This window comes from Sarcophilus harrisii, chromosome 2 (assembly GCF_902635505.1).
Source record: "Sarcophilus harrisii chromosome 2, mSarHar1.11, whole genome shotgun sequence".
NCBI classification, from domain to species: Eukaryota; Metazoa; Chordata; class Mammalia; order Dasyuromorphia; family Dasyuridae; genus Sarcophilus; species Sarcophilus harrisii.
Genome location: NC_045427.1, coordinates 246000585 through 246027242, shown reverse-complemented (window position 1 = coordinate 246027242; position 26658 = coordinate 246000585). Strand labels below are relative to the sequence as shown.

General features: G+C 39.3%; 1 protein-coding gene and 1 long non-coding RNA gene across 2 annotated transcripts; one reads left to right on the top strand and one right to left on the bottom strand.

The window, feature by feature from the left end:
- The first annotated feature begins 203 nt into the window (after positions 1-203).
- Positions 204-19661, top strand: LKAAEAR1 (LKAAEAR motif containing 1). Its single transcript, XM_031951839.1, has 4 exons — positions 204-331; positions 17236-17789; positions 18228-18350; positions 19524-19661. The coding sequence occupies exons 2-4, from the start codon at positions 17247-17249 to the stop codon at positions 19578-19580; spliced, it is 723 nt and encodes a 240-aa protein (XP_031807699.1). The 5' UTR covers positions 204-331; positions 17236-17246; the 3' UTR covers positions 19581-19661.
- Positions 19662-25694: 6033 nt separating this feature from the next.
- LOC105751180 lies at positions 25695-26573 on the bottom strand. The gene is made up of 2 exons (XR_001121450.3): positions 26419-26573; positions 25695-26000 (listed from the first exon to the last, which is right to left on the bottom strand). It is a non-coding gene; the product is annotated as an uncharacterized LOC105751180 (long non-coding RNA).
- Between the last annotated feature and the right edge of the window lie 85 nt (positions 26574-26658).

The following is a 26658-nucleotide window of genomic DNA, read 5'->3' as shown; positions in this document are numbered from 1 at the left end:
TCTAACTCTAAATCTATGACCGAATGATTTCTTATAATCAAGCCAGATATTGAAAACAACAAGGTGTAATTTTCAGATTCTACTCTAAAACAAATGCCCCTCTTGTGATATTCTCACTACCACCACCACCACCAACACCTCCTCAAACTGAAGCCCCTGGCAGCTTGGCTTGGGAAGAGCAAAGGCTCAGAAGCAAAGGGAAAAGGAAGGGGAGGGAGGGTTGCTAAGGCTGAGGTTGCCAGGCAACCAAGTCAATACTATCAACAACCTGAGCCTCTGACCAAGGAGAGAAGAAGCTTCCTACAGAACAGACAGAAAGACACAAGGGCAGGTAGGGAGAAAGGGACTGGTCTAGGGGTCAACAGGAAACGAGTTTATGCCTCATAGATTCTGGGGGACATTAGGGAAGCTTCTTAGTCCTTTCTCAAGGCTGCCACCCCTACACTGCCCAACCACAGAGCAAGTCAGACTTGTCACCCCAGACTCAACACAAAAGTTTCTCTCTCTTACCCAGTATCCAGAGGAATAACTATTACTTTCCCTAAGACCTCAGACTCTTTCTCAAATCATCTCCCTATTCCCAAAGTCACAGGTTGAGGGGCCTCAGGGTCTCTCCCTGCTCCTCAACCTCAAGGACAATAGTGATAGTCCTGTTCCATTGAGTCCCATCCAAACTTTGTCCTTTTAGCAATTTTGCATTATTTTCTATTCTCTGTCCTCTCTAATAAGAATCAACAAAGAGTCATAGAGTAATGGATTTGATTCAGGAAGGGTTTTCAATTTACTGTGTGACACTGGACAAGCAAGCCATCTAACCTCCTAAGCCTCATTTTCCTAATTTGTAAAATGGGAATAATGATATTATAGAATTTATCTCACAGAGTTATTGTGGGGCAGTTTATAAGCTTTTAGAAAGGTCAATTTTTACTGCTACTCCAGCCTTCCTAACATAGGGGTCCTCACTTTAATGCCATCTCCTCTCTATGCTCCCCAGAATATCATCTTTCCTATATCTCCATCTGAACTATCACAGCATCCTCCCTAAAATGACATCCTTGGAAATCCACTCCCTGCCAGTTCCTTCCATGTACTAGATTTTTTATTCCTTTCTCCCTTCCAAACACTCCGTAATTCAGTGACAATGGCTTTTTCGCTATTCCATTCAATTTCCTGACTCCACACTTTTCTTCTGGCTGTCCTCCATGCCTGGAACTCTCCCTCCTCAGCTCTGCCCCCTGGATTTCTTCAAATCTCACCCAAAGTCCCACCTTCTATGGAGCCTTTCCCAATCCTCCTTCATCAGGAGGATCTGAGTTCCTATCTGGTCTCAGACACTTACTAGCTATGTGACGGGGCTAGAGAAGGATATGGCAAACCCCTCTAGTATCTTTCAAAGAAAATCCCAAATGGGATCACAAAGAGTCAAACATAACTGAAATGATTGAACAACAATGAACTTATATATGGTATAAATGTGTGTGTATACATATATACCATATATGTGTGTTTATACATAGTTGTTTGCATGAACAACTCCCCTTAGTATATCCTTCTTGAGAGCTATCTTTTGGCTTTGTTTGTATCCCCAGGACTAAGCACAGTTTGTTTTTTCTTCTTTTTCTTTCTTTTTTTTCCCTTTGAGGCAATTGGGGCTAAGTGACTTTCTCAGGAACACACAGCTAGTGTTGAGTGTCTGAGGCCAGATTCGAAGTCGGGTCCTCCAGGCTCCAAGGCAGGTGCTCTACCACTGCACCATCTTGTTGCCCCATTAGCATAGTCCTATCACATAATTATTAATAAATGCTAGTTGACTTGACTATATAGATCATCTTGGTAGTAACAGATACAAAGCAATCCACCCTATACTGCTAGTTCCATCCCACAGGAGCAAGGTGATCTGAAATTCCAACACTCTTTTTGGAAGCAAGGGTGTCCATATCTGGCCAGTGACCTTGACCCTTCCTCCCTGTTTCTCTGCTTTCATCCCAGAGGTGGGGCTGGGGATTCTACGCAGCCTTCACCGAAATCTAATTCACTCTCATGCCATAGCATCACTTCTCTGATGTCATAGTCCTCTTTGAGAATGAAGGACAAACAATTCTCACCTCAAAACACCTTTTTTTTCCAACAAATACCAAGAAAATCCCAGAAGTTTATGCATGATTTGGCTACAATGTACTGGAAAGAATCTGCTCTTGGAACCTTTCATCACTGCTAACTCTATATTGACTTTACAGTAAGGAGAAACATTAAGGAGAAGTAGAAAGAGCTCTAGGAATCGGATGATAGCCCTAGCCCCATGGAACATCTCTTTTCCACACTAATTCTAACCAGGTGGTACAGCTGATAGAATGTTGGGTCTGGAGAGGAAGACCTGAGAGCAGATGAACCTCAGACATTTTCAAGTGACCCTGGGCAGGGAACTCACAATCTAATGTGATAATAATAGCACCTGCCTCTTGGTAATTTCTAAGAGAGTCAAATTAGATATCCATAAAGCACTTATCAAAGTACCTGGCACATAGTTGGTGCTTAATAAATGTTTGTTCCTTTCCTCTATCCATCTCATAATTATACTCATAGAAATTCCCAGGGTCCTGCTATGGTTAAGCTACAAATTCACACTCCTCTAATTCTCTAGCCTTTCCCAATTCTGCAACCCCCATCCAAAAGACTTACAAAATCTCTGTTCCCACACAGCAGTCACTGACTCCCTCCAAAATGCTATACTCACAGCTCTCAAGTCAGTCTCTCAAACCACCAATAAACATCCACCAAACATCCACCAACCCCAAGGCTACTTCCTCTTTTATTTTTTTAAACAGATCTAAGATTTCATCAGTGTAGGAAGTTTCGGGTGAAGAACTTCCTCCATCAGGCTCTGTAATTTTATAGTCTCCCAGAACTGCTGGGGAGTTTGGGGGTGGTGAGGCACTGAGACAGGCTGAGTGAATTGCCCAGGGCAACACAGTCATTGCTTGGCAGGAGCCAGATTTAAACCTAGTCTTCCTGACTCAGAAGCCCTGCTGCTTCCTCATCCTCCACAATACCCACCTCTAACCCCCCACATGAATTGCAGGCACTTCCTTCCCTTGCAACTGCCCCCACTTGGTAGGAGATAAGGAGGGAATCTTGCTTGATACAGCGGGTACCTGTCAAGCTTCTCTCTTCAAATCCTGGCCTCCCCCTCCTCTGAGAAGAGAGGATTACAACCTGATCTCTTTGCCAGCCCCAGAGAGGAAGCAGACTGAGATTCCCATTTGCCTGATGGATCTGTCTGCTTGAGGAAAGAGTCTTAACTACTTATCTGAACGTTTCCTTGTGCAGGATTTTTCTTCCTTCAGGTAATGCAGCTCATATCTGAAGTCAGAAAGATCTGAGTTCATATTCTGATTCAGACTCAACTTCCTCAGTTCTAAATTGAGAGAGCTAGAAATACAATGATCTCTGAGGTCCCTTCCAGATCTTACTTAGAAAAGAGAGGAGAGAGATGAAGGCAAACGCAAAATTTCTTTCATTCCTCCCTTCTTGCTGAGACCTAGTCCCATCCTCTCATCTTGAGCCAAGGTGGAGACCTGAATGTTGAGGGTCCTTTCCTCCAGGATCTCTTCCTTACTCTGATATACCTGTAGCCTTCCTGTTTCTCAAACTCAGGCCCTTAGGCTACATAAAGACAGCCCCTTTTTGATTATCTTGACTTTGAGTTTCCTTTGTGATAGTAGACTCATGGGAGAGGTCTCAGGTTCAACCTCCCCCAACCCAGGCTGAAGGAAGGGTCATTGTCTAGTTTAAGACCCCAAAAGCAAGGATTCGGTCTTACAGCAGAAACAGGCCCCAGGGAAATCTATCACATCCCACTTTGGAGAATTTAGGCCTCTGCATCTGCTGAAACTATTTGTCCAATCTATCCTGCTAATCTACAAATACTCTAAATCCTGAAAATTTAGAAGCAGTTAACACTGCTGGACCACATAGCCCAGGGAATGTACACTATGGCGTGCCCTGAGCTGCCAAGTCTGAGGAGTTTATCTGGGCCAGGGAGAACCCAGTTACATGGGTTCGGGACTATCTTCCCCTACATCCTTTGAGAATTCCACTTGGATTGTCTTCTGATTCAGTTTATTGTCTAGAGGACCAAGTCCAAGCCCATGTCAGATTGTCCAGCCAAGGACATCCTGAAAGTAGTCTTAAGAGTTCTTTGCTTAAACCCGTCTAAAAAATCTCCAAGAAGACTTTTTCTACCCTTATGTCCCCCCCCCAAAATGGGTGTTAAAATGAATTTCATGCAGTCCAGCAAGGATCTCTTATACTCCCTAATATTGCAATTGCAGTAATCCATATTCAAATGAGTGAGCCAGACATTACCCAGAAATCTGTCTCAAAATGTTGGCAGTTTCCCAGCAAGGAATTATCTTTCCTCAAATCACCATGCAATCAAGTATAACACCTTTCAGTTTACCAATATTGAACCCCACCCTCTGCTGCCCAACAGAAAAAGGAAAAAATTGCAGGACTGCATTATGGACACTAGATGACACTGCTCCCTGAAGAGCCCTCTGGTACTCTCTGCTCCCCATGAAAAATAGGCTGGGCTATAATGACTGGCTCCTGGGACAATAACCATCAACAATGTGGGGCAATTCTGTTGCATTAAGAGTTTAACTAAAATGAAAAAAAAAGTAATGTGCAGAATTGTAATAAAACACAGTCCTAGCCCCCTTCCCCTCTCCAAAAAAAGTTTAACTTCTCCAAAATAGGTACCAAACCATCCAAGCTTACATGGAAGGGGAGTAATAACTAATACAGTTTTAATGCATTTCCTTCTCTCACCTTCTCATAGTCTGAGGATTCTTGCCCCTTCCTGATATTATTACCCCCCCCCCATTTTACACTCTCTGCCCTTTGTTATTTGGGCGGTGGCCAGATGAGAAAATAGAGAGAAAGAATAACTTTGTTAGCCTTGTTCTGATTCTTTTAATATTTGGAGGATACTATTCCTCAGTCTTATTCTTATTCCTCAGACCAGCTCTCCTTTTTTCAATCAATTTGCGCTAGATTATTAATTTTATACCAGTTATCATATACAAGGAGAGAGGCAACATGGTAAAGTATGTATAGAGTCAGCATCAGAGTAAAACATGGCTTTAATTCCCTACTCTCACATATCCTGGCTGTGTGACCATGGACAAATCATGTAAACAACTCTGTAAGTCTATAAATTACAGAGAAGATGCAAATCTCTAATCATGAGAGGGATCTTCCTCACCTGGAAGTTCTAAACAAGTAAAAATCACAGGCCTGCTCCCAGTATCTCACATAAATTGCCATTGGTGTAATTACTTAGATTTAGAATTGTAATGACATTAGAGAGCCCTAATTTTACAAGATTAAAAAACTCAGTCCCAGAGAAGTTGTGTCAGAGTTCGAATTCAAAGGCAGATGCTCTAATCTATATATATTTTCATTGCCCTTTGGGTCATCTACAAAACAGTAGATTTTAACAGTCATAATCATAATATTTAGCATTTATATAGAGATCATCATGTGCCAGGCACTGTGGTAAGTGCTTTACACACATTATTTCGTTTGATAATCACAACAACCTTGGGAGCTGGGTGCTATCATTATCTCCATTGTCCCCAATGAGGCAAATAAAAATTAACTTACTTGCCCAGGGTCACACAGCTAGGATATGTCTGAATCTTTTCAAGTCTTCTGATCTACTTGTGAACACTGGGAAATAGAACATTGATATCAAAATGGTAGCCTTTTCTGTCAAGGACTAGCTCAAGATGATTAAAAATGCCACACTAAATTTAATCCAACCTGCTCTTCTCCCCCTCACTAATTCTGGGTCCCATTTGCAGTGCTTTTGCAAGGTATTTTCATTATAAACTAAATAAAAGAGGCTTCCTCTAACTTCATCTGATAACCTGGATAAAGATGTTTTGCATCCATTTTGTTTCCTCTATGGATGACTAGGCTGATCTTTTTTTTAAGAGTCTGTGAATTTCAAAAGAGGAAAGTTATATGACTCACTTAGTACTTGCAATGTAATAAAAAAACAGGTATCTAGATATCCCCATAGACAATTTCTCTTCCATTTGGACTTGGCATAGGATACTATCTCATAAGTATTGCATCTTTAGTTAACACAGCTCTTTTTTTTTTGCCCTTGCTTGATATTAATACTCAAAGAATCACTGAACAAAAATGATCATAGAAGTACAAGTAATTGAATTTTATATATAACTTTAGCATAGGAAAATAAGGCATCTTGTTTAAGGATGAGTTTGAGGCTATATCTTGTATGTACACAACTGAATTTTATATATTTTTTTAAATTATCATTTATTTCTATAATTTAGTATATGGTTTCCCATAGAAAAATTAGTCAGAAATCTGACTATTTTATGTTTTCATCAAGTATATCTTTAACATATGCATATGACATTCTTATAAGGATTTAGAGATAGGAAGGTATATAGTGCTGAAATCTCTCTATTCAACCTTTTTTGGTCAGAATATCATTTGTGATGTTTTCCATCTTACAGAATCTTGTTCTTCTTTGAAAAAACTTGTAAGTCAATATCATCTCTACTACCTGGACAAGTCACCTATCTGAGTTTCAGCCTCCAAACTAATAAAATGAGGGGGTTGGACAAGATGATCATTAAGGTCCCTTCCAACCCTAAATCTGTGATCCAAAGAAGTCTGAATGTCTTCTAAATTTCATTATCTCCAGCAGGAAGATTCTTGGTCAGGTCCATCATCTGGTTTTCCTATGCTATTGTGAGCTCCCTTACATCAGATACTGAGAAATGGAGAATTCAAAAACGATAGTTCCCTTGTCATTGCTAATGAGAACAAATTACCATGTAAGGGCTAGCAGAGTTGTTCTATTTCACATATATTTGTTGCCCTCTTTCTAGTTTTGATTACTTATGGCTATACTAGAACAAATGTCAGTCAGAAAGCATTTATTAAATGTTTGCCATGTCCCAGGTACTATGCTAAGTGCTAAAGATGCAAAGGCAAAAACATTCCCTATCTTCAAAAAGCTCTAATTCTAAGGAATGAGACAATCTGTAAATAATTAGGTACATACAGAAAATGTACAAAATTGGTGGATTGTAAGCTCAGAAAGGCACTAGCAGCTGGGGGGACAGGGAAAGGCTTCCTACAGAAGGCAGGACTTGAGGTGATTGTTGAAGGCCAAAGACACTGAGACAAAATGAAAAAGTAAAGCCTTCTAGTCATACAAGACAGAGTATGTGAAGGCATAGGGATGGAAGATGAAATGTCATATGTGAGGGACAAGTTTGCCCGTGTTAGGATCTGGGAACTCAGCATTAGAGGGGATTCTGTTTGGAGCAACCAACCAAGCTCTTTCTGTGGACTCATTTATCCTCTACTGTTTTTCACTGTTTTATAGGATAATAAGACTCATAAATCTTTCCCCATACTCCCCCACAATATTTTGAAAATGACCATTACTCTAAACTTATGCTATCCTTGGCTGACTGTCTGTCCACATACAAAGCAAAGGGGATTTCTGAGCTCATTCTACCTCCTCATTTTGGCCACTGTTTTGCATCAGTTTAATTTTTTTCTAAGTATAAAATTTTTTTCCATGTGATAAACTATTGTCTTTTTCATTGATTTCCCTTTTTGCAGTCAATAGCTTGTTTAACCAGTCCAATTAGAGTTGCTATGATTAACGGAAGTATCTTCTCATTTTCATCCTTTCTTCTAATTTGATATTGATTTTTGACCTTTGCTCCAATAAGCTTATGGTCTGACTACCCAGAGAGCTGACTCTAAAATTACTCCTGAGTCATTCCTTACTGTGAACATGTAGTTCAATTTCATTTTTTGTGAAGTTGTTCCAGTCTTTACCACACACGGCTCTTTCAAATTCTTTTTGAGGAAAATGTTTATAATGTACCAACTTCTGAATTATATATGATATTTTAGTATCTTTTGTTTTTTAATACTAAAATATATTTTCTAATATAGTTTTTACTACCCTTACCCTAGTATAAATGTTGGTTTTCTTTAGAGGAATTTGTCAAAGTCTTTATGAAATATGCCTACATCTTCATCCTCTACAACTGGTAATGGGATGTGTAAAACTTCTGTTTTCAGACTGACACTCATTGTGAACAATGCAGTGAAATGATCATGTATTCCATGAAAAGATGTTTGTTACTGCCTTTTGGCACAGGATGGAACCAATCCTTTGTCTCTATTTAACTTCAACAACTTCTCTTCAGATTTCATTTCTAGCTAGAACATCAGTAACTGTGGTTTTGTTTTCTCTATGAATGTATTATTTCATTGGTAGCTGGCCAAAGATGACAAATTACAAGTGTGAATAGTCAAATGAATAGAGAGAGTCTATCTTTAGAACGCCACCATGGCAAGGTGGATAAAGAGCCAGTTTTGGAACCTCGAAGACAAGCATTCAAATCCTATCTCTGACATGATGTTAACTGTGTGATCCTGGTTGTTCCTTAATTTCCCAGCATTCTATAAAACTCTCATGTTTCTAAGTTTCAGAGAAGGTGCTGAGTTGCATGTATAAGTGAAATTACAGTGCCAGTCATTATTATTACAGTCTAAGAGCTGTATAATACAAAATATATCTTTATTTTTAATTACTTCTTTAATTACAAAAGGATTCCCATATTATTTCACAACTGTGATAAATAATATACATACGTATTTAAAAGTGTGGCTCTATTAAAGATCATTACCCAAAGAAGGCATTTCACTTTACTATTTTACCATTTTACAAAGGCAGGAGGAGTCACTGATCCTCTCAGTGGTCGGGTCAACTCTCCAAGGATATAGATCAAAAAGAAAGCCTTGACTTGCATTGATAGAAGGAGCTTCCTCACTTGTATATTTTTCTTTGTGAAAAGTGCTGAGTTGCTTGATGGCTTTCTGCCCCAGTTAGTTCCCCAAGGTTTTCTGCTCTTCTCTCTTAGACCTTTCCTCCATTTCCTGTGTTAACATAAGAAAATAAGGGGAAGACTGCAGAGATATAGGAATCCTGAGGCTGAATTCTCTGTAATCAGGGGAAGTAATCTCCCACTTTACTCTTAAAGAAATAGCCCTTATCCATCCACTTTTCCCAAGGAAGCATCTGAGTCATAGTAACCTGACATTTACACAGAGTAACATTCCCAGCTAGGTCTCTTATACTCCCACATTACTTCAGTGCTGGAGTTCCTCTGCTGTTTGCTGAAGGAGCCTGTATTCCTCACAAACAACATAGCATCCTAAATGGAATTTAAACAAGGAATTGGAATCACAGACTTTCAGAGCTGGAAGGAAACCTCAGAGTCCAAACTGAACTTGGAGAATTTTTCTACACTGTAACTAACAAGTATGCCCAACCAGCTCTTGATTGAAAAACTAAGTGGGAAAGAAGCACCTCCTGAGAGTGCTTCATTCCACTTTAAACCCACTTTGATTATTAGGAATTTTTTCTGTATATCAAGCCAAATAAAACCTCCATAATTTTCATAAACTGCTGCTAGATTTTTCCTCCTGGGTCAAGCAAAAGAAGTCTAATACCTCTTTCAAATACTTGGAGATAAATGTTGTAGTTCCCTACATCTTTTTTCTCCAGGTTAAATATAATCAGTACTTGCAAGTGATCCTCAGAAAGCTCCCACATGAGTCCTAGACCCCACATGATTCCTTTTTAGCATTTGTTCTATGTCTCTCACTATCCCAGTCTCCATGCTCTAAAATGTTCTCTAATTCATCAATATTCTTCCTAAAATATGGCATCCAGAATGAAGCACAGTATTCCGACAGGGATCTAGCAGCTACAATGTAATACAGTAAATAGAATACCAGCCTTGAGGTTAGCTATGCTATTTGAATTCAGATTTGAGTTCAAATCCCTAGCAAACACTTAATACATGGCCCTGGACAAGTTAAATAACCTCATTAGGCATCAGTTTTCTCATCTGTAAAATGGAAATTATAATAGCATCTACCTCATAGGACTTTTATGAGGATCAAAGATAACACATGTAAAGCACTTTGCAAATCTTAGAAGACTATGCAAATGCTAGTTGTGGTGATAGTGATGGTGGGTTTTTTTGTTTGTTTGTTTGTTTGTTTTTATTGTTGCCAGGACCAAACGCGATAGGACTTTTACCTCCCTGGTTTCTTCCAATACAACCTAAGTTTACAACAGCTCTTTTGGCTACCATATCCCAACATTGACATATTCAAAATGAAATTCCCCAGTTTTTTTTTACATGAAATTTTGTCTAGTAATTCCTCCCCCTTCTTGCCCTCATAACAATTGTTAAAAACAAGTGTAAGACTTTATCATTATTATATTTCATCTTTCTAGATACTCAGTTCATCAGTATAGATGATTGAGATGTTTTCATTTGTATTGTATCATCCAAGATATTAATTATTTCTCTATAAAGTTGATTGGCGTGCCATTTATGCCTTCATCTAAGTCATTGGAAAATATCTTGCGTAGGATAAGGCTGAGAACAGAGTCCTATGGCACTTCACTGAGACATCTCTCTCATCTATCTCTGTATTAATCACCATTGTCTGAGACTGATTCCAATCCAATCTAGCAAGCATTGATTAAATACTTTATTACAGAGGAGACCCTGCTTGTCACTACAGATATTATTGTTTTGGGCTGTCCAATTATTTCAGTAGTATTTAATTCTTCATTACCCCAGTTGAGGTTTTCTTAGCAAAGATAGTAGAGTGATTTACTATTTCCTTCCCCAATTTATTTTACAGATAAAAAAAAACTAAGGCAAACAGGATTAAATGACTTGTCCAAGGTCACACAGAGAACAAGTATCTGAGACTGGATTTGAGCTTAGGTCTTTCTGACTCTAGACTCAACTCTATCTAACCAGTAGAGGCAATGCAGCGTTTATTAAAAAAAAAAAATCTTGCTCCTGACCTCAATAATCGAGGCTTATTGTCTACTAAGAAGAAATAACGTGTAAATAGACCAACATATATGGGATTAACAGAGGAAGAAGAATATTCCAACAACTAGAGAGATCAGAAAAGGTAACATAGGAAGTTGTTCCCTAAGCCTCTGACCCTCAAGGCTTAAGAGACAATAATAAGGAAGGAATTAATTCTAGACCTGGGGATAAGTTTTGCAAAGGCATGGAGCTAGGAAGTAGAAGATGGAAAAGTAAACCAGTTTGGTTGAAAAAAGAGTGTACAAAAGGAGAATAATGTAAAAATAACCCTTAAAAGCAGACTAGAGACATGTTAGGAAGAATATTAAAGGTTCTTAAAAAGGAGAGTAACATAATCAAATCAGTTCTGATAATCTTGTCAATCAATATATCTTTCATCAGTGGTACAAGGCAGTTGAAAAAAATTTGAAATGTTTTGATAAAAGCGAAAAATGGGTCTATCAAAAGTCATGATACAATTTCAATCTATTAAAGCTAACAGCTTTAATATGAATATATTAGGATTTTCATGTATGATAGTCTATCCAAGTTGTACATACTATATATACATTTACTTATATTATTTATATGAGCTCTATATACTATTAGATATATAAATAAGCTTGTGTATAGTATATATATAAATATATATTAGCATATATACCTTACTACACCGGTATACCCTGCATATTATGTCTGTGTCATTCCTCTTATCTGCTAGTCTAGTGTGATTTATTTTTCTTGAGAACCAGTACTGATTCTTAGTGATTATCTATCCCCTTTCTTCATTTTCCTAAACTATCTCTTTAGTAAAAACATTTTGTCAGAAAGCAAAATCAAGGTATATAGCATGAAGTTTAAAATCTCCATTTTTTCTTTTTTTTGAAAATAAGTATAGTTTTTGTCCATCTGCAGCCCTCTGATATCTCTCCTATACTCATTTCACAGTTTTTCAAAGCAACTTAGCAATCACATCTATCAGATTTTTCAAATGCCATGCACTGAAACTGAGATAACAAGTTTATTCAAGTCTCATGGCTTGACTCATAGAAGGAAACTAGGTGTTCTGTTACCCTTTCCCCATTTATCTTAGGTTTCAATTCTCTTAATCAATTTACGATCTGAGGATCATTCATTCAATTCAACAAATATTTAAAAGTGCTGTTATACTCAAAGCAACGTACTAGCTAGAAACTGAAAATGCAAAGATAGATATAAAAGAGAAAATAAAAGCTTAGTATATAGTTTATTGGATTGGACATTGACCTCAATGACTTTAGAATCCCTAACAGAAATAACTATAATAATAATATATATGAGTGTATGTATATATGTGTGTGTGTTTGTATACATACACACACATATACAATATATAAGGGAGAAAGGAGAGGTTTAAACAATGTATCATGAGAATTGTGATGAGGAAGCTACAGGATCAGGAAAGGCTTCAAGGAGAAGGTTGGGGAAACTAATTATATTTGTTTTAAAAAAACAACTTCGTGATTAACATGTTAAGAATCCTTCATGATCAAACCTCCTTATTCTCCATATGACAGGGCTGAGACCAAGAGAATTTAAGTGAGTTGCTCAATAGTAGATAATAATATGGTAATAATAATAATGATTTACAGATTATTACTGACTTAATTAACTAACAAAGCCAGGAATCAAACTCGCTCCTCTGACTCTGGTGTATGTCTGTTCTACACTTTTTCCACTACACCAAACTGTCTGGCCTCAGGCTTCCTGCTCTTGTCCTGCTTATGAGTCAATCTGAACACTAAGGTAACACCTCCATTTCCCAATCTTCCATCCTCTAAATCCTCCTGTCAGAAATGCCGGCATGATTATCCTCCAGCTGTTCTTCACAAAGTCCCTGCATAGAACATCCCAGAGCTATCTCCCACTTCCAATGAGAAAGGTCTTATTCCCTGTACCCAGCACTTTACCATCTCCACTAGATAGAAGCTATCACCTCCTTAAAAGTCATCCTCAACTTGTACTTTAAGGGGAAGAGGGAAGGGAGGGTCAAGTCTAGTAACTGAAAAAGGTTCTCCTTCCTTGCCATTTTGTGCCCTGGTAGACCCACTGTGTCTTACTGAGCTAATGTCATTGCATGTGGAAAGGTCTCTGGGCCTGCCCAAGGGCATTTCTGAGCAATTCTCTATAACTTTTCTTCTAGAAAATTATGGGACTTTGGGATATGAAGCTAGAAGAGACCTTAGGAATCATCTGGCCCATCCTTTTGGTCAGTCTACCTTTCCACACCTTACTACTTTATCTAAATGACTTTAAATAATACCTTAAACAATATCTAAGTGACCTTTTAATAACTTAAAAAGCCAAGGTCTCTCATTAGATCTGGGCCTTCTCCAGTCACACTGATCTATATCTAGCCACTGGACCCAGATGGCTTTGGAGGAAAAAAATAAAGCTGATGACTTTGCACAGCCCTCCCTCACTTAAATCCATTTCATTTGCATGTCATGGCATCCCCTCCCTGATATCATGGTCCTTTTTGAGAATGAAGGATATATGACAACAATAACAATAATAATAATTGTAAAGCACTTAGCACAGTGCCAGGCACATAGTAATTGCTCTTCAAATGTTTAGCTATTATTTCTAGTTTTATCAAGAAGTATAAGCCAATGGCTACTGCACCTTTCCTTTCTGGAGTCTGACACTTTGGAGTGGATCTCTGGATTTAAAAATAATGTTTATGGATTGCGGTGTTTTGCTTTATTTTCCCTCATGCCTTAGTTCATACTCCTCAAGACAGGAAGGACATTGAACAATTCTATCCTATCCCTAGACTCCCATCTTGTAGTTCTTTCTTCTAGGCGATCCTGGAATCTGGTACCTGTTGCCACAGTGAAATTGTAGATGGAACCATAGAATCATCTCTGCAAGTCCAGTTCAGAGGACATTCATGGTCTTGCCCCATCAACTGCCGGGTAGTATTGCCTATATACACCATTGGACTAGGTGTACTGAACTGCCACATTGAAAACATTATCCCTAATGGGCCAATTATGATTGATTCTGGCAAACAAATCTCCAATTCTTCCTATCTTGGGCTTCTGCGAACTTTGTTTTTTACTTGTTAAATATTTTAAACTATTTTAATATTTTTCATTATATGGAAAAACGATTTTAACACCCTTTTTTAAAAATTTTGAGTTGCAAATTCTCTCCCTTGCTCCCTTCTTTGCCCCATTGTTGAGAAGATAAGCAATTTTATATAGGTTACTTATGGGCAGTCATTTAAAACATATTTCCATTTTAATCATGTTGTGAAAGAAAATACAGACCAAAAAAACCACAGAAAAACAAAGTTTTTTTTTTAAAAGTATGCTTCAATTTGCATTTAGATTCTATCAGTTCTTTCTTTGGAGGTGGATAACAGTTTTCATTCTAGGTTCCTTGAAATTGTTTTGGATCATTTTATTGCTGAAAACAGCGAAGTCATTCAGTTGATCATCATACAATATTAATGTTATTATGCATAATGTTTTCCTGGTTTTGCTCATTTCTCTTTGCATCAGTTCATATAAGTTTTTCCAGGTTTTTCTGAAAGCTTCTTGCTCATCATTTCTTAAAACACAAAAGTATTCCATTATGATCATATGCCACAACTTGATCAGCCATTCCCCAATTGGGGAGCATCCTCTCAATTTCCAATTCTTTGCCATCACTAAAAGAACTGCTATAAATATTTTTGTACACATAGGTCCTTTTTCTTTTTTCTTGATCTCTTTGGGATACAGACCTAATGTGATATTGCTTTATAGCCCTTTAGACATTTACAAATTGCTTTCCAGAATGGTTGGATGAGTTCACAAATCCCCCAACAATGCTTTTATGTCCCAGTTTTCCCAGATCCCATCTACACATGTCATTTTCCTTTTGTCATATTAGCCAAACTGGTAAGTATCGCAGTTACTTAAACTTGTACTTCTCTAATCAATAGTATTTAGAGTATTTTTATGTGACTGGATAGCTTTGATTTCTTTGTTTGAAAACTACTTGTTTTCACACAAATCTTTTAACGATTTATCAATTGGGGAATAACATATTCTTATACATTTGGCTCCATTCTCTATATATTTAAGAAATGAAGTCTTTGTCAGAAAAACTTGCTTTAATTTTTTTTCACAGTTATGATTTCCATGTAATTCCTTCCATCCTATCCCCCATCTTTATCCTATTGTCACTCTCTTTTTACCCTGCCTTTCTCAAAAGTGTTTTGTTTATGACCACACTCTCCCCTATTCTATCCTCTCTTCTATCGGCCTTTTTTTTCTCTTATAGCCTTCCCCTCCTACTTTCCTATAAGGTAAGATAGACGTCTATACTCAACTGAGGATGTATATTATTTCATCTTTGAGCCAATTCTGATGAGAATAAAGTTCAAGAGTTCCCTGCCTCCACCTCCTTCATTTCATTTATCCAAAATGAAGAGGGGAAGATTTCATAACAGATTATAAGCATTGTATCAGATTCAAGAAGTCCCACTTCTGCCAAACTGGCTGTGTGACCTTGAGCAAATCACACAATCTCCTCTCAATGTCCTAGGCAACTTTCTTAAGACTATAAATCACCCAGCAAGTGCTGGTTTATATTGGAATCCTCTTCATTTCTTTCTTTTTTTAATTAAATCTTTTTATTTTCAAAATATATACATGGATAATTTTCAACATTCACCCCTAAAAAAATCTGTGTTCTAATTCTTTACTCTCCCTTCTCCCACCCCCTCCCCCAGTCAACAAGTGATTCAATACATGTTGAACACGTGCAATTTCTCTATACATCTTTCTACAAATATCGTGCTGTTCCAGAAAAATCAGATCAAAAAGGGAAAAAATGAGAAAGAAAGCAAAACGCAAGCAAACAAGAAAAAGAGTGAAAATACTATATTGTAGTCCACATTCAGTTCCCACTGTCCTCTCTCTGAATGCAGATGGCTTTCTTCATCACAAGACCATTAGAACTGGTCCGAATCACCTCATTGTTGACAAGAACCATATCCGTCAGAAATAATCGTCGTATCTTTCCTGTTCAACAAGATAACTGTATAAATATGTATACATATATTGCATTTAACATATATTTTAACATATTTAACATGTATGGGACTACCTGCTATCTAGGGGAGGGGTGGGGGGGAAGGAGGGGAAAAGTTGGAACAGAAGTTTTTGCAAGGGTCAATGTTGAAAAATTACCCATGCATATGTTTGGTATATAAAAAGTTATAATAAAAAATAAAATTAAACAAAAGAAATAATCATCTTATAATCTTGCTGTTGCCATATATAATGATTGAGATCCTCTTCAGATTTTCCCCAAATCAATGAAGTCATTGGTTGAAATCATTGACCTGGTCAAAAAAATTATTCCTGTGATTCCTATCAGATACAAAGAAAAAAAAATAGTTTCTACTCAACAGTCAGTTCACTCCTAGAGTTTTTCAAAACAGACATTCTTTTCTTCATAATGAATGAAATAGTACTAAGCCAATAAGGGAATACAAATAGAAAAAGACCATCCTTCTTCTTGAGGGGCTCACATTCTAACAGGGAGAAAAAAAGTTATAAAAAGCTTCTTTTGCAGAGGAGATAGAAAGGCTCAGGAGTTCTTGGGAAACACAGGGTATCACAGGGTAGGGAACCTAGGAAAATTAGCACACTTTGGTAAGTAATGACTCTAACGAGAGGCGTCGAGGTGAGACAATATACAGAATGCCAGACCTCAAATCTGATGGGGCCTCAAAACACTAGCTGTGTGACCCTGGACAAGTCACTCAACCCTGTTTGCCTCAGTTTCCTCATCTGTAAAATGAGCCAGAAAAGGAGATGACAAACCACCCCAGGATCTTTGCCAGGAAAACCCCAAAAGGAGGCAGGAAGAGCTGGACACATCTGAAAACAACTGAACAGCAACAAAGATAGATGCTTAAGGGTCAGAAGAAAGGTTCCCTCTAGCAAGACTAGGGATGGGGGAAAAGGGATAGTCAATATTAAGACGGGAGAAGAAAGGAGAAAGTGAGAATGGTAGGACACTGGGTGTCCTGAGGAGGAAGAAGGACAAGTTTTGCTACCTACAAGGTCAGCAAGTTCCGCTTGGGAAGAAAAAAGCCTTCCCCTTCAAATCAGGGGCTCCCTGAAGGCAGAGACTTGATCCTTATTAATTCCATAATACTTACTCTTAAGCTAAGAGGTATGGAAGTCCCGAAGTCACACTCTTTTCTTTGATTTAGGGACCAGGAAGATGCCAGGAGCACAGTTGTTGTCAGAGAAGAGGAATAAACAAAAGAAGACAATTTCCATAAAGAAGGAAATAGAAAAACTAGCTTCAGCAGCGAAGGAGGCAGTGGCAGGAAAAGAAACTGAGAAAAGGAAGGCAGCAGCAACTTCGAAAATATCCAAAGAATGGAATAAAGTAATGGCATCAAAGACCGCAGCGAAAATCATGCTAACCCGTACAAGAGAAGAAGCCAAGATCCGAAAGCAATGGAGGGTATCTGCCTCCAAGGACGCCACGGCTTTGAAAACGTACCCAGATCACCTACTGCCCAAGGACATAACTTCCTTATCACCAGCCGAAATAAAGCGCTTTTTGCTTTTTGTCGAGCCCACGAAGGTTAGCGCCAGTGATTCCACTGAAACCATCCACAGCTGTCAAGAAAGCAAGCACTGGGATCTGTTTGAGGAGCCAGTCTCAGAACAGCAGAAACGCCTCATTGGGGTGCTGAAGGCTTCTGAGGCTCGAAACCGAGTCCGAGCGCTTCGACTTCGATATACACGGATGAGGGTAAGGGATGCAGGTTAAACGCCACCAAACCAAAAAAAAAAAAAAAATCTCCTACTTCAAGGGAGGCTTCTTAAACGTTACCAAGAGCCTTTTGGGGAGGAGGAGGAGGAGGAGGAACAGAAGGATGTGGTAACCTTTGTCCATTTACCAAACACCCCAGGAGTTGTGAATCCTTGATTCTTCACACCAACCATTCCCGGAGAGCGTCAAGTTTGAGAAGTTGGGGGGGGGGGGAGGGGGAGCGGCGGGAAGAGGGTGGGGGGGGGGAAGGTTGGAAGGGGAGATGAAGGAGGTGGTTTGGAACCAATAGGCACAGAATTCAACGTGCCAGTCCTGGGAGAATTTGGCGGAGGGATGTCCCTTACAGGACGTGTGTCCCTAGAAGAATGGGGCACAAGATGCAATACTGTCTTAGGTGGTGGGGGATTGGGTCCACAGGCTGAAGAGATAAAGCACCTAATTAGCAGGCAGAAAACAGCTCGGGCTGCAATCCGACTTGAACTATTCCTGCCGCCTCATCTGAATCCCACGAAGATCCCGGACTGTCTGGACAGACGTGAGGTGTCCCAATCCCCAGAGAAGCTGGGAGGGGGTAATAAAAGTGGAACCCCAGTGTTAGAGGAGATGGAGGTCTTTGGGGAAGGGGAATAGGTAGAACATGTGAAATAACTCCATTTATATAATTGGCAGAGTCCTAAGAAATAATGTGTGAACGGCGGGGGGGGGGCGGGGAAAGAGGGAGGAGGAAAGACGGAGAAAAAACCCTTTTTCCTCCACCTCTATCCAACAAACACAATCCCATTCCTAATCTCGTTGGTTTAAGTCTGGTTTTCCTTTTACTTAAAGAAGGACCAACCTTTAACTAGCCCCAGAAATATCCTCCAGGACTTCCTACCTCAATCCCAATAAAGCCAAGCAGAGTGGAGGGATGGGCTAGAATTCAGAATTGTCAGAGAGATTTTGCCTTAAACTGTGCCTTGTAATTAGCCCTAGATTTTGATTATCCAGGATTCCCTGGGGCAAATTATCCTTCCCAAGCTTCCTCCTAAACCCCAAGATTTCTCTTGATTTCCACAAATCCATAACATATTGTTTTGGGCAGGGGGATTAGAAGGTGGGAAAAACATTACCATTCCCACAGTCACTTTTGTCCCTTCAGGCTCTCTGGTTTTCTCCTAGTTAGCCCAATTCCTCCTTAGTCCTTTTGTCCACTATATTAACTCTTGTCTTTCCTGAGCCATTCCTATTACCTCAATTACTCCTGTCTTTCAAAGAGATCCTACTTCTGCTACTTCTCTCCTCCCTGAATTATTACTGTCATCTCAATCATATCAATATGGTACATTGTTGACCAGTCCCTTCTAGTTACTCCTTAACCCTCAGGTTCTCCAATCTCACCTTATATATCCCTGTTCTTTCTCCTTTGTTAAAGTTGCTCCTGAAACTCCAAATCACCTTTGTCACTTTTGTCTTTTCAATAACTCTTGTAACTCCTCATTCATTCCTGTTAGCTTGAGATATGCCTGCCTTCCAAAGTCATTTTTGTCATTACAATCATTCCTGATTCCCTCAGTCATTTTCCCCCTCTTCAATTGTTTCTGTCCCTTGTCAGTTACACCTACCTTCCTCATATACAGTTGTCTGCCTTTAGTCATTCCTATTCTTTAATCATTATTTTCCCTATCCCCATTTAATTTCTTCTCTGTCTCCAACTTCTCTTTTCCACCATACTAGAGGCATCGAGTAGAGGCTATTCTGGAAGAAAAGAACAGCAATACCAAGTTCAGATGATTTGGAGGAACCAACTAGGGATCATTTGTTCTACGACTTCAAGCTCTGGACGAAAAAAAAAAAAGACAAATTTCTTCCCTCTGAGACTCTTTCTTTTATCTTCTATCATAGTATCCCTGATGGCATGCCTAAGATCCTAAATTGATAACCATAAATTGGGTGCCCGTGCCCATATTCTGGTTTAGCATCATACAAACAAGCTGCCTTGGTTCAGGCAACATCACAAGCAAGCATAATGGATACAGGCATCAGGCAACACTTTACTGAAATCTAGATTAGCAATGCTTATAGAAAAAAATTGCATGCATTTCAACAGGATATCTGACAGTCTCTTACCCTTGTGGATGAGGAGAAATAAGGGTTAAATGTCCCAGACTAAATTTAGAACTAATCAAATGACTGGGCCCAAAGGTTAGTCCATCTGATGGAAAATCTCAAGAGAAACACTCTACAAATTAGTCCTGGGTCTTGTACTATTCAATATTATTATCGGTAACTTGAATAATGCTATAGAATGCTGATTAAAACAAGTTTTGTAGATGAGCTGAAGTTGAGGAAGATAGACAACAGGTTGGGTGAAAAAAGTCAAATACACAAATTCAGGAGTAGGGGAAACTTTTATAGACAACAGTTCAAGTGCAAAGGAGTGAATACAACTCAATATGAGTCAAGAAAATGACATGGCAGCCAAAAAGGCGACTGTGATCTTGGAGCAAATTGATAGAAGCAGAGTAGTCTGATCACAAACTACATCTGGGGCATGATGTGCTGGACACCACATTTTAGGAAAGGTACTGATAAGTTAGAGTGTATATAAAAGAATATGAAACTATACTTCACAAGGATTAATTGAAACACCTGTAGATATTTATCCAGGAAAAGAGAAGACTTGGGGAGAATATAACTTTTCAAGTATTTGAAAATCTGTCATATCAAAGACTTGCTTAGCCAACTGTAGAGAACAGAACTAAGAATAATAGGTAGAAATTTCAGAGGCAGATCCCGGCCCAACAATTAGAGCTGTCCAAATGTTTAAGGGGTGCCAAAGGAGAAAGCATATTCCCTAACACTGGAGGTTTTCAAATAGAGGATAAAGCAACATTTGTGAAATGATCCCTGCTCAGATATTAGCTGGATTAGTTGGCCTTTGAGGTCCCATCTTAAAGATTCAATAAGTATGATTTCCTTCATTCTCTATATGTCTTGGTTTTTTGTGGTTGAGTTACATCTAACTCTTTGTGAGTTAGACTCTTAGTAGCATTTTCTTAGCAAGGATTCTGGAGTGGTTTGTCATTTTCTTCAGAGATTCACACATAATAGTGCAAAACCGAAGCTAGATTTGAATTTGGGTCTTCCTGACTCCAAGCCCAACACTCTATTAACTGAGTCACTAAATGCCAACAACAAATTCTCCTCTTTGTGTGTCTTGGTTATCTTTTATTTTTTGTTCAACTTCTTCACTCTTTGAGGCCTCTGCTGCCTTTGGCCTCCATCCAAATCCACAGTTTTTTTTCCAAACTGAGAAGCAAGAGTATTGGAAAGCCTCTTCAGTTTAGAAAGGAGAAAGATTATTTTTATATCTAGGAAGAAGAAAGGAAATGGAAGGGGGGAGAATAGAAAATCTCGGGATTCGAGGGAACCTAGGTGGTGAGGGGGAGGTACAGTTCTGTCTTCATGGAACTTCTAGTAAGAGGGAAAACTAAGTTAACCTAATTCAAGGAATCTGGTATGCAACAACTCCAGAGATTTACTCCAAAGAGATTCTGTCCCCAAGTCTAGGTCAACAAGCATTAAGTGCCTATTATAATAAGGCACTATGCTAGGCTATGAATATAAGAACAAAAGGATTTTTTATAAGCCTGGGCTTTGTATAGTATTTACATAGATTAGAGAATACAATTATAGACAAAGTAATTTGAAAAAGTAAAAGATTATGAAAGGCCTATATTAAATAGGTGACACCTGAACTGCAATTTGGACAAGGGAGGGAGAGAATGTAAAGATTTGGAGGCAGGCTAGTTTTAGTAGAATGGAGACTCTGTGAAGGAGAAATTTCTGAAGTAAAACTGGAAAAAGGAAGAAACTAAATGAAAACTTTTAACTGTCAAGGTCAGGATTTTGTATTTTATTCTAGAAGAAGGAAACCACTAAACATTTTTGAGTAGGACACTGACATAGCTTGATATAAATTTTGAAAATAGTTTCATCAGGAAATTGGTTGGTTACGGGAAAGAATAAAAGCAAGAGAGAACAATTAGTAATGTATTACAATAGCCTAAGAAAAATGTTGCTCAGGCGTAGATCATGACAAAATGTGTTAGTAGAGAAAAAAGTAAAGTTTTTTTAAAAATGAAAAGTTGCAGATGTGCATTGGATAGGACTTGGCAACTGACTGGATAGGAGCATAAAAAAAAGCAAAGAATCAAGAAATCCAAGATTGGGAAGCTGCATGCCTAAGAGGATGATTATATCCTTCCAATGAAAAGGGAAATGTGGAGGAGGGATAGATTTGGGAGGGAATGAGTTCCATTTTTGACGTGCTGAATTGGAGATGCTGCTGGTACACCCAGGTAGAAATGTCTAGCGATAATTTGGTGATGGGGAATTCAAGTTTAAGAGATTGACTAGATTTGGAAGTCTTCTAAATACAACCCATAAGAATTAATGAAACCACCAAATGAGAACTGAAAGAAGCCTGAGACAGGAGGGCTAGAAGATGGTATCCACACTTACTGGATAAGATTTGGGGGGAGGAAAGGGCCGACCAAGGAGTAAAGAATGAACAACTAGACAGGATTCTAGGAGAGAACAATGTCTCAGAATCCAAGTGAAGATAGAAAATCCGCAGTCAGTGGTATCAAAAAATTCAAGGAATTCAAGTATAATCCCTGAAAAATGACCAATCGATTAGCCACTTAGATTTTGGCTAATCTTAGATGATTAAAGGTATATCGAGTCTCCCTTTAAGAAGATGACAGATTTTTTTTTTGGCAGTTAAATTTATTTTTATTTTTTTTTTATTAAATAACTTTTTATTGACAGAACCTATGCCAGGGTAATTTTTTACAGCATTATCCCTTGCACTCACTTCTGTTCCGATTTTTCCCCTCCCTCCCTCCGCCCTCTCCCCAAAGATGGCAAGCAGTCCTATACATGTTAAATAGATAACAGTAGATCTTGGATACAATATATGTGTGCAGAACCGAACAGTTTTCTTGTTGCTCAGGGAGAATTGGATTTAGAAGGTATAAATAACCTGGGAAGAAGAACAAAAATGCAGTTTACATTCATTTCCTAGTGTTCTTTCTTTGGGTGTAGCTGCTTCTGTCCATCCTTGATCAATTGAAACTAAGTTAGATCTTGTCTTTGTTGAAGAAATCCATTTCCATCAGAATACATCCTCATACAGTATCGCTGTTGAGGTATATAATGATTTCCTGGTTCTGCTCATTTCGCTCAGCATCAGTTCATGTAAGTCTCGCCAATCCTCTCTGTATTCGTCCTGCTGGTCATTTCTTACAGAACAATAATATTCCATAACATTCATATACCACAATTTACTCAACCATTCTCCAATTGATGGGCATCCATTCATTTTCCAGCTGACAGATTTTTGGTGGTGGTGGTTAGTTGGTTGGTTTTTTGTATAGAGAGGGAAACCTAGGTCTATTGATTGATAAGAAACAAGGAACCAGTGGCTAAGAGACTGAAAATAGAACAGGAATTCAAAAGTGTGAGTGAAGGGTTTGACTTAGTAAGAACAACCTTTTTTGTTTTTTTCCAGAGGCTGATGCAAATGGAAAGGATGGATGGATGGATGGATGGTGATAAGGGATACTGAGGTATAGATTAAGGGATAATATAACAATGAATGGTGTCCTTTAGTAGTAGAATGGAAAGTATTAGGAAGTAGAACAGGAAAACGGTAGTAGAGGGGGTTTGAGAAAAGATATGAAAACTTCCAGATGCCATGGAGGAGTTGGGAGAGTGACTGGGCTAGAGGACAATTTTTCAAAAGACTATTTCTTGGATTTAAACCCCTTGTCCTTCCTTTGCTTTGCAATTACTCTCATCAGGCTAACTAGATCACAGGATATGTTCAGGCATCTGTATACAGAGAATAAACTATTTTACTCTAGGCTAAATTAATCTCAAGGCACTGAAATGAGGCAGAAGAAAATTTGAAGGTGAACCTCAATTCTGCCAGAATTTGATGGCTAACTTGAGATACATTTGAAAACTAGTTGAGGTGGTTCATAGAGCATACAACTTCGTAGGGACTAATGGAACTGGCATCTAAAGAGATCAGATCAGATAGAAGAGTACCTAGGAGAGAGCCTTAGGGAATGAAGTCCATACTTAATAGTTAAAATTATAGTGCATAAAGATGTGGCCACAAGCCAGAAAGAACTGGATTTAAAGGCATTATTTAAAGTTGTTTGGGGGGAAATGTTAGGAAAGCTGAGCTTTAATATTTTCTCATTCTGTCTTCTTGGCTTCACTTCCCAATTTCAAGTTCCTTGGCTGTCAGACATTGGGCAAGTCAACTTGTTAGTGTCCCAGGAAACTCTTGAGACTTTGTTTAACACAGAGAAATTGTCCACCTGCTTTGGTGGAGGGAATTTTGTCACTTGAAAAGTTCCCTATGCCAATAAAATTAAAGGTCTATTTCATATCTTTAATGCTTTGACAAGCCCTCTGTCTAAACAAGTGACCGGAGAGGCCAGCTAGTCCAACTCCCTCCTCATTTTCCAGATAAGGAAATTGATAACTTACAGGGTCACCTGGAGAGTAGTCTACAAAGAGAGGATTTGAACCCAAATCCTCTTTCCCTAGAACCACATAGTACTCACATTTCAGAGACATCTTAGATGTAAGCCTGTCCTCATCAAAGAATCTCTGAACCAAAACTCTCTTAGCACCAGAGAGAATCTGGAGATCACAGTAAGAGTCCAGACAGATAGACTGAAATATTATAATATACTTTTGCTTCTATAAACCTCAGTGCCCAACATATCAGGTCTAGCACGTCAGGCTCTTATAAGTAGACATTAAATGTAATTGAATATTTTGCACAGTGTAGTACTAATTCAGCTCAACAAAACATTTATCCCCATCATGTGCAAAGAAGCTGGGGAGTTGATGAGAACTGGTCCATTTCTTGAACTAGGACTCAAACAAAAATGTTTTGTGGAATGGCAAGACAGAAAGGACATCAACTAGAGAATTCAGTGAGGTCACATAGAAAAGGTAATATTTAAGTTGTGCTTTAAAGGATAAGTAGGAATTCAACTGAGTGGGAAAGAGGGAGAGGAGAAAGGGACTCAGACTTGGAGAAATAAGAAAATAAATTCAATGAGTCAAAACAGTTTTAAAAAGCCTTTGTTGGAAAAGATAACCAATTCCTTTCCCAGCCCTTTTGGAAGAGGACTGTCTTATTTTTCTGTCCAGAATTCATAATTCACAACCTGAATTCAAAAGGTTTTTCCCAGAAAAAGGAGAAAAAAGAGAGATTCATCCACCAACCTTCCCTACCACTTTTCCTGCAGGCAGAGCAAGAAAAAAGAAAAAAATTTCCTGCTGCACTAAGCTCTCCTCCCCCACTCTTTTCCTTAGCATCTAGGACTTTCTACAATAAAGTTCTATATCTACTCTTTCTGTAACCTAGGACAAGTAATTTCACCTCTACAAGGCTCAATTTCTCTATCTGTAAAATAAAGAAATTGGGTTCACTAAAGTCCCACTTTCTGAGTTTCAGACTATCTGGCAAATATAAAGCCCCACTGAGGGGAGAAGAGGATATAGATAAACAGGCCCCATACTGAAATGAAGTAAGGAATTACTGATTTGGACATCATTATGGTCAGGCCTCCTCTCCCAAAAGTACCTTAGGAGAAGCATCTTAGATAAGATTTATTCCTAGAGACGGATTCAATACAGGCCATAGGGAGAAAACATCCCAGGAAAAGGTAGGAGCTTTGTTAAATCAAAAACCTGAAAGAATTAGTTCCTACTCAATTATTGCACACACACACACACACACACACACACACACACACACACATACATCCATCCTCCAGAGACCAGGTATTTTGAGCACACAGAGAGCAGGGCTTTTTTTTTTTTTTGTATTTCCAGCTTAACACAGTTAATTTCATGTAGTTTAATATTTATTGACCATTGCCAAACAAGAGACTTGGGATCAGTGTAAATGTTTTATCCATGGAGAAACTAAGATAATTAGAGCCTTTCCCATCCCTGTGCAGTAGATGAGCAGATCCTGGCCGTTTGCTCCCCCTCTCCCTCCCTCTTCGGAGCTTCACCATTCTCCTAGTGTGAATTGGTCACCACCTGCTGGGCAGTCCAGACATGGCAGCATCTGCCGTCTTCCCCCTCAGACCTGTGGGATGCGCCCCTTCACTGAAAAGATACAAAGACACGAGGATAAGCAGACACAGACACGAACGGACAGAGAGATACGGAGGCAGACGGAGAGAGAGGAATTCGGGGCCAGAGACCCAATCCCGAAGCCAGATGCTGAAAAACGCACAGAGGCAGAGATTCAGAGACACGGAGACGGATACAGGAGACTCGGAAGGCAAGAGTCAAGTACAGAGACGTGGACCTCGGGAGTCCCTCTCCCCATCCCTACTCCAGAACCAGCGCTGCGCAGGGAGGAGGAGGAGGATGCTTCTGGATCCCTTCACCTGGGGTTGGAGGCGGGAGGCAAGCTCCCTCCGCCTCTCCTCTCCCACTCCGCCCCGGCTCCTCCGGCAGTCTCCATGGGTCTCCTCCCTCATTCTACCATCCTGTCCCCCACCCACACACCTTCACACACCTACACAGCCACTGTAGCCCGTGGAAACCAGCTCGAGCTTTATTCCGAGCCCCCGCCAGGCTCAGGGGAGGACTGAGAAGAGGGAGAAGAAACTCCGGGGTGGCGGAACCTAAGAGGCTGCAAAGTGAAGTCCTTGGGCGGGGGCCGGCACGGAGGCGGAGGCGGAGACGGGGGCGGGCGGGGCCCCCAGTGGTAAGGAAGTCTAGGCTCCGTCGCTTTTGGGAAGTCACTGGTGGCAGC